The following is a 13,886-nucleotide window of genomic DNA, read 5'->3' as shown; positions in this document are numbered from 1 at the left end:
TGTAAAATGGGGACAATAAAAACTTCATAGGGTTGTCAAAGCGTTCTAATATGTATACAGTTGCTCTCACATCATAATTAATAGACATAGCTATTATCATTCATAGCAATGATCATTACTAATTATTACTAGTAATAATGGTCATGGAGTGAGAACATGTAGGGATGTATAACTGGACTTGGGGCCAACTCTGGGACTACATTGTGTGTAGGACTTTTTCTTCACTCTTCTCCTCTGTGTGCCAGCATGCGTGTATGAGTGAGATTATACAGCTTGGGCTGTCAGGGTATAGTATGGGGATTTTAAATCATAATTTTTCTCATTTTGTGACAAAGGAACCCAAACCAGAGATTGCAAATGAGATCAGACCAGGTCTGAACAAGGTGTTCCTGGGCTCAGTACACCAGACAATGCTACTGAGCTTCCTGAGGTACTAGAAAACCACATACCAAGCATTTTCTTACAGCCGTGTATGTGTGTGTGTGTGTGTGTGTGTGTGTGTGTGTGTGTGTGTGTGTGTGTGAGAGAGAGAGAGAGAGAGAGAGAGAGAGAGAGAGAGAGAGAGAGAGAGGAGGGGGTGGAGAGAGAGAGAAAGGGAGAGAGATTGGTTGATTCAGTGTCCATCAGTGTCCTTGTTTTTCTCACTATTCAAGAGCATCAGTCATCTGCACTGTTAGCCCTGGCCGGATAGCTCAGTTGGTTAGAGCACCGTCCTGACACACCAGGGTTATGGGTGTGAGCCCCAGTCAGGGCACATACAAGGAGCAACCAATGAATGCATAAATGAGTGGAACAATAAATCGATGGCTCCAGAGAGGGCAGCGGTAGCAGCTGCAAACTTGGGTATAGTGGATAGATCATTTAAAAAATATCATTGCTACTTGGATATGTGATTTTTGTACTAGAAATATGTGATAACTATGCATGTTCCTTTTAGAAAGTAAATTTTCTGGTGCTATTTTTCTTAGTCCTCTGATGCTGTCTCAAGTATCAATAATTTTTAAAATCTATTTTTGATAGCTACCACAATATTTGAAGCTGGAAAGGACAAACGTAATCCAGATGAGTTCGCTGTGGCACTTGACAAAACTCTTGGAGACTTTGCGTTCCCAGATGAATTTGTCTTTGATGTTTGGGGAGCCGTTAGTGATGCCAGACGAGGACGATTATGATGTGGCTGGTCCATCACTGGAGAAATGAACCATTGTTCCTGTGTGTATGTGTGTGTGTTTTTAAATAAACCTATAAGGCCTGTTTTTGGACACTGGTTTGGTTTTATGTGCATGGAATACATTCTTTTTTTTTTGAAATATAATTTTGATTTCTGGGTACTTTTTAATGCAATTGAATATATAGGATGCTTAAGATAAATTACCTAAAATTTGACCAGTTTTAATATCATTTAGAAGTTATTTTTAAAGTAAATTTTAGGGAGTGTTTCTGGATAGATAATTTTGTTCCCCATTAATACCCATGTTTGGTTTTCTACATGTAAGTAGTTGATTGCAATAGCTTTGTAGTTCTTTTGCAAAATCTTAATGCTGTGAAAATTAGGCTTGGAGTATGACTTGCTTCATAGCATCTTCATTTTGTTATGTTAGCTTGAATAGGATATGTTCAGGAAATAACATGTGAATCACACCTGCTGTAGGTCTAGAAGCACTGTTTTAATTTTCAATCCACTGAGTAAAGGGAGGAGGATTTCTATAGCCTGTTGATGTCAATGACCTACTTTCTTTGTAAAACAAGGATTGATTGACTTTTATATTTTGCTTCTTTGTAAATTGCTGCTTTGGTTCTTAAAACCTATTGTTGAAATCTGCGCTGTGCATTTGTTTGCATGCGTGGAAGAAGGGTGAAAAGGGCAGAGAGGGTAGAAATCAGGTATACTTGATTTTTGTAAAACACTTCTTGAAACATTGTTTCTTTTTCCACCCGTATCTACTTTTTATGTTACCCTTTGTAAGCACTCCAGGGAAAGTTTTTATAGTCTTTGTAGAACTTTTCTTTTGAAAGAGATGTACTCAGGAAATAACTATGTTTGAGAACACTTTTTGGGTGAAAGAGCAATACATCTCTCAAACATTTAAACCCCCTAAACTTTAGAGGAGATAGTGTCGGAAATAAAAGAGGAAGGGAGCATTGGGAAAATATGTTAGCCTATTATTTTAGAGTTCTAACAGACCCTCTCTAACACCTTACATTATTGAGAAAATTGAGGGTAAATGATTGTCCTATCACTTTTATTGGACATTTTACAGAGGCAAGGGAAATGGAAATGAATGGCTTCAACTCGGATCAGTAATAAGGAAGAGCCTGGTGTGACGGAGCATTCTGCTAAAGTGTTAGATGGAAAATGCGGTGTGCTGCCATGGGAATCAGAAATCATAGCCTGTGAGGCCTGTATTCTAGGAAATCAGAAGTAGTTCCCTTTTCCCGCTGGGTTAATGATTAGATAACTCTTGTTTTCTGGTGCAACTACTTTTGCTGCCATCCACTCCACTTTCACATAAGTTTAATGCCATGTAGCTGATCTTCTGTGTCTCATTCATCTAAAACCTGCACAGAAGATGTTTTAGTCATTAATGTGTAATAAAAGTAATTATAGAATGTGAATGGTCTTATTGCTCTTGCCCACCATTTGAAAATAGGATCCAGCTCAGGCTGTAATTTGTTGCTATTTGTTTCATGGTGTTGTTGTTTTTGGGTTTTTTTTGGAAGTCCTCGAATGACTATTAATTCTTAATATCCTCTCTTAGAAGGATACACACAAAAAAAGAACTAATATTTTTAGAAATGGGGAAGTTATTGGATGATTTAGCCCATAGAAACATTTTAGTTTGAACAAGGAAATAATTTCTTGGCATAGAAGTTAGATTTGAAAGGATGAGTCCTTGTTTGTTATTGATGGATGTTTGTTCTTCCTTTTTGGGCATGCATGAAGATTGACACTGGGTGCTGATTCCCTGTAATTTATGGAATCTCAAATTCACAAAGTGAGAGTGCTCACCATGAACTTTCTAGGATTTTGGTGTGTAAGCTACTGATGCCCATGTCCAGCGGTCACTGTAATTGTCAGGATCAATCGGGCAGTTATCATTATTAAGAGCTTCAGCTGGGCACAGGTGCTTTAATACTAATCGATTTTTCCTTCAAATGTCTTCATCTCTCACCTCTACTGCTAAACTGATAACAGGGACAGTTTCTTTACATTGTTTTAGTCCCTTACCTGAAAATATATATATTTGTGAACTTTGTGCCTTTTGGTAACTCTCAGTGCACAAAAGGAGTACACTTTCTTTTTAGTTGTCACCGTCTGTTGCTACAATGAAACAAATCATATATGTTTTTTGTTTTTTTAAAAAAAACATGACATTTTCCCAGCTGGTGTGGCTCAGTGACTGAGCATCAACCTATGAATTAGGAAGTCACGGTTTGATACCTGGTCAGGGCACATGCACGGGTTGTAGGCTGGATCCCCCTGAGGGGGCGTGCAGGAGGCAGCCAATCAATGATTCTCTCTCATCATTGATGTTTCTATCTCCCCCTCTCCCTTCCTCTCTAAAATCATAAAAATACGTTAAACAAACAAACAAACAAACAAACAGCATGCCATTTCATTGGCACCACTAAACATTTCCAAAAAGCCTCTGTCATTTTCTCTTGTTCTGTAGTTCCCTCCCAACCCCCCCCCCGCCACCCCCCCCCCCCCCGCCAGTGGAGAATGGTTCTTTTATTATTGATTTCCTTCCATGCAAAACAGCCTCTTCCAGTGGCCACTAAGAGCACACTGTATGTTTTCTTCATGGCAGAGCATGTAGATGATGATTGACCATTAGGCTCAATGGGGCCTTGAACATAGCTTGGTCCTCATCGAATGTACACACTCTGATGGTTACAAATAGGCATATTTTGGTTTTTTGATGATGTTTTAAAAACAAAATTACATGATTATATGTTGTGAAACTTTCAGAATTTAATTATTAAATCAGCGATCAGTTCACTGTTTGGGGCTGCTATATCCAATATTACAAAATGACTAAATAGAGATAATTAACTAGAGATAACTTAATTTTTCCAAATGATTTTTAATTTGCAATATTTCCCCTGTAACTTTAACAAATAGATATTTCCCCAGTAAAGCATACTTTATTGAGATCCATGTTAGACCTTCATTAGGTCTAGAGAGAGCCTTCCTTAGATCTGTCAGTTATCATTGCTTACCTAGCATAGTAGCAAGATGAAGTTCGTTTGCAAGTGACGTTTTCAAAATGATGGTTCTTCTAAATAGAGCACAGTTATCCACCAAAGTTGTGAAAGATTGATCATATAATGACCCTCTTACTCTCTGATACATCTAAAAATATGTGGGGACCAATAGCATTTCTGTTAGTCTGATGGGAGTATTAGGTTAGAAGCTATGAGTGAATAAAGAGGGAGGAGGTGCTGTTCTACTCATAGTCCCAAGTATTAGTGCTCTGTGTAAAATGTGCATTTATTATCTTCTTGACACACATTGAAAGAGATATCAGAGTAATTACATGTCCTTACACGTATGATGGTTATAAAATGTTTCTGAGATTGTGAAGGGTACAAATGGCACAGCCTGTCCCTCCCTGTTTACCTGAAGGCCTAATTCTAAGAAATGAGTCATGGTTATTATCAGTAAGGAGCGTGAAAATTGGATATGACGTCTTTATTTCAATGGGAGACATTAAGTCTCTATAAGACTTAGCACAGCCATAGATATTTTTGAAGCTGTACTAAAGAAAGAAATTTAAAAAATTCTGAAAGATGGGTTTAAGTAAACATTTAATATTTTTAACTCTTTGTGCCATGCAAGAGTTTTGGTTATATATAGGTAAAATTATTCCACATTTTTTTTGGGGGGGGAAAAGTTTTTCTCTTTTATAAAAATCATAGCATATACTTTAAAATGTTTTTCTGAGCTTGAATTTTAGAAATCTATTAAGCAATACATGAAATTGTAAATTATATTTTGATATTGTTTAAAAATATATTACTGTTTTTCTACTTATCAAGGTATAAATCTTCATCTATCAATCAAAAGTAAATTACTTGTAAAGCTATAATAATTTTATATTTTATATATTTAGAATGACTCCTTAAAATAAAAACCTTTTCATTAAACTGTGATAAATGTTTTTAACATGAAAAAAATAAAGATTTGAGGTTTTAACTATTAGATCTTTTAGTTTTGTTTAAATAAATGATGGGAATAACATCAGGCCTCTGATTGTTCAGACCTTTGGGTTTTTAACATATGTTTGGTATATTTCTTTCTCAGCTTATTTTATATGAGGCATAACTTCTAAGGTCTCTTAGTTTTAAATTTTCATTGCTTTGATTCAATGAAAATACATGAGATATACATTGCCACAGTACTTCAGGATAAAATAGTCGTAAGCTGTTTCTGTTAAGAGATGGAGGTTTAGCCAGGGTGACATTTCCCCCTTTGTTCAACCAGTTTTATGGCAGTAGTTTCCAAAAAATAATGTAAGTAGAAGGTATATCAGCCTATAGCTCTTAGGTAGTTATGGATGACTTTGGACTTATTACCTTTTTGATACAGTTTGAAGGCCTTATTTGGGCTGTTACAAATATCATATTTCCTCACAAATATCATGCTAATTCCATATGTTTGGGGTGCAGTACAGGAATCTGCATTTTGACACATCCTCCAGATGGATTTCAGTGGAAGTAAATTATGGACCTTTACTCTGAGGTCTCTGAAGGTCCTGGCCTAGCACTAGCATGGGATTATAGATGTGACTTTAAGAATTCTAAACAGACATAAAGACATCTCTAACACAGTTAGATAAATGGAAAAATGGATGTAAAGTAATATGGGAAAACGCTGTATATGACTGTAGGAATTATTTTAATTTCATTTAAATGGGTGATTTTCTAAATGTAACTTGGTATTCTAGAAGTATTTATCTAAGAGAAATAGACATCCCAGAGATATTCGCCAACGATACATCTGATAAGAAGATCCAAAATTTATTAAGAACTCATAAAACTGAACACCAAAAACACACACCGAACAATCCAATTAAGAAATGGGCAGAGGACCTGAACAAATACGTCTCTAAAGTGGACATACAGATGGCTAAGACATAGGGAAAAAATGCTCACTAATTATCAGAGAGATGCAAATTAAAACCATAATGAGATATCACCGCTCACTTGTCAAAATGGCTACCATCAATAAATCCACAAACAACAAGTGCTGGTGATTATGTGGAGAAAAGGGAACCCTTGTGCACTGTTAGTGGGAATGCAGATTGTTGCAGCCAATGTAGAAAACAGTATGGAGTTTACTAAAAAAATTAAAAATGGAACTACCTTATGACCCAGTGATTCCTCTTTTGGGAATTTATCTGAAGGAATACAAAACACTAATTCAAAAGAATATATGCACTCCTATGTTCATTGCAGCATTACTTATAATAGCCAAGTTATGAAAGCAACTCAAGTGCCCATCAATAAGATGAGTGGGTAAAAAAGTGGTGGTATATATACAATGGAATATTACTGGAACATAAAAATGAAGCCTTACTATTTATGACAGCATGGATGGACCTGAAAAGTATTATGCTAAGTGAAATAAGTCAGCCAGAGAAAGACAGATACCATATGATTTCACTTGCATGTGGATCTAAAGAACAAAATAAATAAAATTGAAACAGAATCACAGATACAGAGAACATTTTGATGGTTGTCAGATGGGAGGGGAGTTGAGGAGATGGGCGAAAAGATGAAAGGATTAAAAAATAAATTTGTACTTACAAAATAGTTATAGGTATGTAAAGTACAGCATAGGAAATATAGTCAATAATATTGTACTAACTCTGTGTAGTGCTGGGTGGGTACTGGAAATATTAGGGGTGAGAACATTTTGTAGAGTATCTGATTGTCTAACCACTAGGCTATATACCTGACACTAATACAAAATAATATTGAATGCCAACTGTAATGGAAAAAAAATAGACTTCCCAGTTGGCACACCATGTGATGGTTTTGCTTTAGTTTACATCTATATTTCATGCTTAATGCCTATAAATATTGGCTACTTATCTTACCCATATTAGGTGTTTTATCCTCTTCTAGTTTTGTAGATGAGGATCCTCTGAAACAATGGTTTCTAAAGAACATTTTTGCTTTTAGTGGAATGGAATTGACATGTATAATAAGAAGAGTGACTTGTCCCAGTGAGAGCAACTAAAGTGGGTGCTGTGGTTTTGATTATGGAAAGGCTAAGTTTGTAAAAAAGGTACTCAAATTCTCCTTGTATAAATGTTTCTCTTACCCAGGTTCCTTCATGTGTAGGTAGAGTGCTGAACATGATTTTCTGTATTGTCTTATGTGTCATCTAAAAACATGGGGGAAATAATGCTTATGATTTTAAAATATAGAGCCAATGAATTAATTTAACCTTGAAAAAGTGGTTTCTCTAAAAGAATGTCTACCTCCTTATTATTCAGATAGGTTATTATAAAAATAACTTGATTTGTTTTAATTTTTTAATATATTTTTTATTGATTAAGATATTACATATATGTCCTTATCCCCACGTTACCCCCTACCCCCCCGCCCCCCGCTTATGCCCTCACCCCCCCGTTGTCCGTGTCCATTGGTTAGGCCTGTATGCTTGCATATAAGTCCTTTGGTTGATCTTTCCCCCTTACCCCCACCCTCCCCTACCTTCCCTCCAAGGCCCGACAGTCCAATCAATGCCTCTCTGTCTCTGGATCGGTCCTTGTTCATCAGTTTATGTTGTTCATTATATTCCACAAATGAGTGAGATCATGTGGTATTTATCCGCTCTCCAGTTCCATCCATGCTGTGGCAAATGGTAAGAGTTCCTTTTTCTTCTTCCTCTTCTTAAAGAATACCTTTCAGCATTTCATATAATGCTGGTTTGGTGGTGATGAACTCCTTTAGCTTTTTCTTATCTGTGAAGCTCTTTATCTGACCTTCTATTCTGAATGATAGCTTTGCTAGATAAAGTAATCTTGGTTGTAGGTTCTTGCTATTCATCACTTTGAATATTTCTTGCCACTCTCTTCTGGCCTGCATGGTTTCTGTTGAGAAATCAGCTGACAGTCGTATGGGTACTCCCTTGTAGGTAACTGACTGTCTTTCTCTTGCTGCTTTTAAGATTCTCTCTTTGTCTTTTGCTCTTGGCATTTTAATTATAATGTGTCTTGGTGTGGTCCTCTTTGGGTTCCTTTTGTTTGGGGTTCTCTGCGCTTCCTGGACTTGTAAGTCTATTTCTTTCACCAGGTAGGGGAAGTTTTCTGTCATTATTTCTTCAAATAGGTTTTCAATATCTTGCCCTCTCTCTTCTTCTGGTACCCCTATAATTCTGATGTTGGTACACTTGAAGTTGTCCCAGAGGCTCCTCACACTATCTTCATATTTTTGGAATCTTTTTTCTTTTTCGGTTGGGTATTTTTTGTTTCTTTGTATTTCAAATCTTTGACTTGATTCTTGGGATCCTCTTGTCTGCTGTTGGGAGTCTGTATAATATTCTTTATTTCAGTCAGTGTATGCTTAATTTCTAGTTGGTCTTTTTTCATATCCTCCAGGGTCTCACTAAATTCATCGGCGGTTTCCATAAAATTCTTGAAAAACCTTATAAATGTGGTTTTGAACTCTATATCCAGTAGTTTGCTTTCCTCCATTTCTGTCATTTGTGACCTGTTTCTTTGTCTCCACATTTTTTATGCTTCCCTGTGTTGGTAGAGTGTTTTGTGTGCTAGGTGTCCTGTAGGGCCCAGTGGCTCAGCCTCCCCAGTTACCTGAGGTGGACACTCTTGGTGCACCCCCTTGTGGGCTTTGTGCACAGTCTTATTGTAGTTATGCCTTTATTGTTGTAGGATCACTGGGAGGAACTGACCTCCAGGCCAATTGGCAGTGAGAATCAGCTGTGTCTACAGTGGGAGAACTTCTGTGCTGAAGACACCCTTCTGGGGCAAGACTTGCTTCAGTGGGGCTTTGGTGCTCACTGAGTCTGCCCACTGAGTGTGTCCCTTATGGATCTGAGGAGTTGTAATCCGGGTGGTCCCCCTCTGACAACTGGGTACACTGGCTCTTGGGTCTAAGGAGGTGCTAATTTAGCCTCCGCCTGAGGTTACCCGGCAGGAGCTACGAAGGGAACTGCAGATTCCTCTTCCTTTTTTGGAGTTTGGAGGTGCCCTGATGAGGCCCAGCTGTGAAGCAATGCAAGCTGCTGTGGGACCTTGGGCCTTCTCTTGGAAGTTCTGGGTCTGTCTGGCCCAGCTGCAATTTTTTAGGTAATTTTCAGGTTGCAAAGGGCCGGGGCATTCATATGCAAAAGCCTCTGCCGAAGCCTGGTTGGGGCGGAGTCTCAGGGAATCAAAGGGCGGAGCAAGCAGCTATGGCGGATCCTCAACCCTGACCTAAGGGGCCGTGCATCTCAATGTCCCTGTAATTGCTGCAAGCACCTCTGAGGGAAAGCCGCCCTCAAGCTCCGAGTTCTGCCTGTTGCCAGACAGTCCAGTTTCTCCCCGTATGAGTCCTGGGTCCCCAGAGACTTCCCGGAACCAGAGTTCAGAGTAGTCGGGAGCTTGTGCCTCCCTCCCGATTCAAAAAGACAGCCACGTCCTCAGGTGCCAGCCCCTTTTCGTGTGCGCGAGCCTCCGTACCTCTGCACTTTACTTCTGCAGCTCCTCTGGCTCTCAGTGTGCTTTTCTTTCCTTCTAGTTGTAGAATTTCCACTCAGCCAGCCTTCCTGTGGTTCTGGGTTATGTCTGTTTTGTCTTTTCATTGTATTTTTGAAGTTGTTGTGGGAGGCAGCAATTTCCCGGTATTTACCTATGCCGCCATCTTAGTTTCTCTGATTTGTTTTAATTTTAATAGCTTTCCAGTGAAAAGTAAACAGAAATATAACAATGAAATAAACCAAAGACTTTCTTCTGCATAAAACAAAAAGAAAACTTCCTCTTCTGCACTGGGAAAAAAAAGAGGAAATACAACCCTGCACATTTAAGGAATGATGGAAGAACAGTGGTGGCATACTTTAGCTTTGGGAGAAGGGTAATGGGAACATTGCAACCACCTTCCTTCAATGTCCTTCCCTCCTCTCCACTCCTTCCATTCCTGGCTTTTTTGATTCTACCCAACCTCCCTTCATGGGTTTCCTCAGGCCTTGGACCTGGGTTCTTACCTGCCACTCCACACTCTCCTTAGGTGACTTATCCATTCCCATGGATTTAAACATCTTTATATTTACAACTCATATATACATATATCTGTATATATGTGTGTGTATACCATATGATTTCACTTGCATGTGGACTAGAGGCTTAGTGCACAAAATTTGTGCACTGGGGAGGCGGGGGTAACGGTGTCCCTCAGCCCAGTCTGCACCCTCTCCAATCTGGGACCCCTCGGGGGACATCCCTCTCACAATTGGGGACTGCTGGCTCCCAACCGCTCACCTGCCTGCCTGATTGCCCCTAACTGCTTCTGCCTGCCAGCCTGATCAATGCCTAACTGCTCCCCTGCTGGCCCAATTGCCCCTAACTACCCTCCCCTGCAGGCCCGGTCGCCCCTAACTGCCCTCCCCTGCAGGCCCAGTTGCCTCCAACTGCCCTCCCCTGCTGGCCTGATCACCCACAATTGCCTTCCCCTGCTGGCCATTTTGTGGTGGCCATCTTGTGAGCACATGGGGGTGGCCATCTTGTGTGAGGGCGTGATAGTCAATTTGCATATTACCCCTTTATTATATAGGATCTGTTACGGAAGACTGGAGAAGAACCAAGCAACACTTTAGAGAGGTGGAGGTCCACTTTATTATATGCTAGCAGACTCAGAGAAAAATGTCTTTTCAAATTCTGAGCAGAGCAACAAGCAGAAGTTTTCTTTTTATTAAAGAACCAGTCCTATGTGTGCTTAGTAATCTTGCTGGAAGCTTGTGCCCTTGAAAACAACACAGTTCTATCCAATTAAATAATACATCTGCCATGGCATGAGAGTATGGGTGTATCTAGTCTCTGGCCTACAAGGTCAGACAGCTAAGTTTATCTTCCTTATTATTCAAGCAGGCTAGAAAGCAAAGTTATTTTTTCAGAATAAGGGGCTGTTTAAAAATAGCAAAGTTGACTTTACAGAATAAGGGACTATCTAAATAGCAGAGAATTTCAAACAGTAGTTTTACAAAATAGAGGTTAGCCTTCTCATATCCAGTTAGGATCTTGCTTCTGAGCTTTAGACTTAGATGTTCAGCTGCTTTCTTGACATCCCTGCTTGGTGTGTCAAAACTTGAACACTTCAGACTTTTCTTAGAAGTCTTATTTCCCTCAGTTTTTTTCTAGCAGTGGCATCATAATTCACCTCATTGCTGCTTCGCCTACCATGTCTAATTTAGCAGCAAGTCCTTTTTATTGTATCCCCAGAAATGCCTCCCAAGTATATCCACTTCTTTCCAGTTTCCTGTCACCTGTTTACTCCACACCTCATTTCTCATCTGGGCCGCTGCCACAGGCTGTCGGCATTGCTCCCCCTTCGTTCACTCCTGCCCCACTCTAATTTATATTACACGGTAATGTGTGCTCTAAAAATGTTTGTTGAAGGACATAGTGTTCAGCTTTCTTTGAAATGAAAATGTCAGGATCTTAGTTTTTCTTCTCCAGGAGAGTTGACATTAAACTCTTTTTTGTGTTTTAGGGAAGAGGTACTAATTTGGGGATGATTTAGCTTCTACTGTGAAAGAACTAGGAGCCAAGAGGAGGCAAGAGGAAGAACTCTCACAGGTGTACACTAAAGGCTGTGAAGTGTGTGTGTGTGTGTGTGTGTCTGTGTGTGTGTTGGAAGGGGGACAGGGAGCGATATCTTTAGAGGCCCACACAGAGGAGGATTGTGCCTGTTTTCCTGTAGGCACATTGTGCTAGGTGGAGTGTTAGACCCATAGGCACCAAGGCCTGCTAAAGATTCCTGATCTCTCATTATGGCACAGGGGCAGTAAGGCCCACAGTGAGAGATGGTGTTTGATCACCCAAGACCCTGTGGGAGCCTGAGCCATTGACCAGAGCCTGCCAGCTGCCACAGCACCAACATTTCCCACTCCTGTTTGTTTCTATCATCAGTGCTTGGAGAGAATTGTCAGCAGTCTTGCTTATTACTGTCCAGCAGCAGTGTCACCCTCATGAGCCCAAACCTCTGGTTCTTTTGGTGACTCTCCCAGGCTCTTTTTTTTGCAATGATCTGACCTACATACATAAAGCTTAGAAAAGAGAAGTGGTCCGTGGATGCCTGGTGGAGAGGTGGGGGAAACCTTGGCTTCTGTACTTGGGAGGTTGAAGTGAATTAGTATAAGACCCCTGACTGGGACATGGGCACACATGGCCCTGTGTGCTTCTTGTTAATGGGATCAGATCACCCCCCTTGAGACTCCTTACAGTGGCTTTCAAAGCCTTGCCCTCCTCATTGCCATATGCCCCCTAGCTCTGTGCTCTATTTACATCAAACTTTCTTTTCATTTCCAAGCTCTTACCTTTCTCAGAGCTTTTACATTTGCTATTGTTTTTCCTGCCTTGAACACCCTCCTTCCTGTCTGGTCAGGTCCCTGTCATCCTTCAGTTATTAGTTTAAATGCCGCTTCTTTGAAGAAGACTTTTGTGACCTTCTCCCTCCCGCACTGTATGCTAGGCTTCAGCCCTTGTTTGTTTCCACCTTACACATCGTTATTGGTAAATCTTTCATTAGTTTGCTTTTATTCTATATGCTTCATTTGCCTATAGGCTTTTGGGGGGTCAGATTACTTATATCTTTCTTATTATTGTGTCCCCAGCATGTAGTACGGGGCCCAAGATACATCAAGCACCAAAAAATAATTATCGATGGTGAACTTCAACAAGCATTTGTCATGCTTACGGTGTGCGCCATTGCAGGATCACCTCACCTAATCCTCAGCCACCGCGGACGTAGGTGATAGTTATTCCCATTTTAAAGATGAAGAATCAACCCAGAGAAATTAAATAACTTGCACTGAGGCACATATTGGTTAGTGGCAAAGAAAAGATTTGAGTCCAGTTTTGCATTTAAGTCCTGAAATCTCTTCAAAATTGATCCTGTTAATACTTTACCAGAGCAATGTTCTGAGTCACTCAACTGAAGAAAGTTGTGGTGGGGACTAAAGCCCAGAGTATGGGGTTAGAGATTCAGTTAACTGCTCTCTTCAGCCGGAGTAAAGGGAACAGCCACGCAAGGTCAGGCCAACAAGTCGACTGAAATGACTAAGTGACGGATTTTTGGTTAGAAACCATATGCTGAAGGATTTCAGTGGTTCTCTAGGTTAAAAAAAATTCAATTGCTAAAAATGATCTTGATTTAAAAAAATGTCATCACTGGTATAATAAGGTTTTGCTAGATTTAGGAAAGGTTTAGAATAAAAAGGTGTTGACCATTTTTTGGAGAATGAAGGCTTTCAAAGCGTCTTCTGATGAAAGTGATTTCATGGTTTCATCGTGTTGACGTGGGCTGTGGGTATTTTGCCTCTGGAGTCATTATTGGGTAGTTTATGTTTCAGAAGATTATTAAAGGGCTATTGCTGTGTTCTTTACATTTTTTTAAAATAGTGTGAAACACATTTTAAAAAGTAGCAGCTTGTTATCAAATGCTCTGTGTGTCATTTACTATTTGAAAATGTCATTAGCATTTGAAGTTTCATGGACCATGGAATCTTATCATTTACCATTTTTAAGCCTCTAAGACCCTTGAGTTCTGAGAAATGACTTGGGAAGTTATATTGCCTTAGAAGGCCCATTTCTGGACTACAACTCTAATTTATATTCTGAAGGGGTGAGTTTATAGAGATGATTATAAATTCCTTGAAT

The 13,886-nt window shown here is 39.7% G+C and overlaps 1 protein-coding gene across 2 annotated transcripts in view; it reads left to right on the top strand.

Moving 5' to 3' along the window:
• The window catches only part of GIPC2 (GIPC PDZ domain containing family member 2), a 75,429-nt gene extending 70,539 nt beyond the window's left edge, over positions 1 to 4,890 (top strand). For both annotated transcript variants that reach the window (XM_059689095.1, XM_059689094.1), the window contains one exon: positions 1,021 to 4,890. In XM_059689095.1, the coding sequence (XP_059545078.1) occupies positions 1,021 to 1,200 (180 nt within the window). In that variant the 3' untranslated portion in view covers positions 1,201 to 4,890. The remainder of the gene's footprint in view (positions 1 to 1,020) is intronic.
• Positions 4,891 to 13,886: the final 8,996 nt, after the last annotated feature.

Source organism: Myotis daubentonii, chromosome 3 (assembly GCF_963259705.1).
Source record: "Myotis daubentonii chromosome 3, mMyoDau2.1, whole genome shotgun sequence".
Lineage (NCBI taxonomy): Eukaryota > Metazoa > Chordata > Mammalia > Chiroptera > Vespertilionidae > Myotis > Myotis daubentonii.
This window is presented reverse-complemented; position numbering and strand designations above follow the sequence as displayed.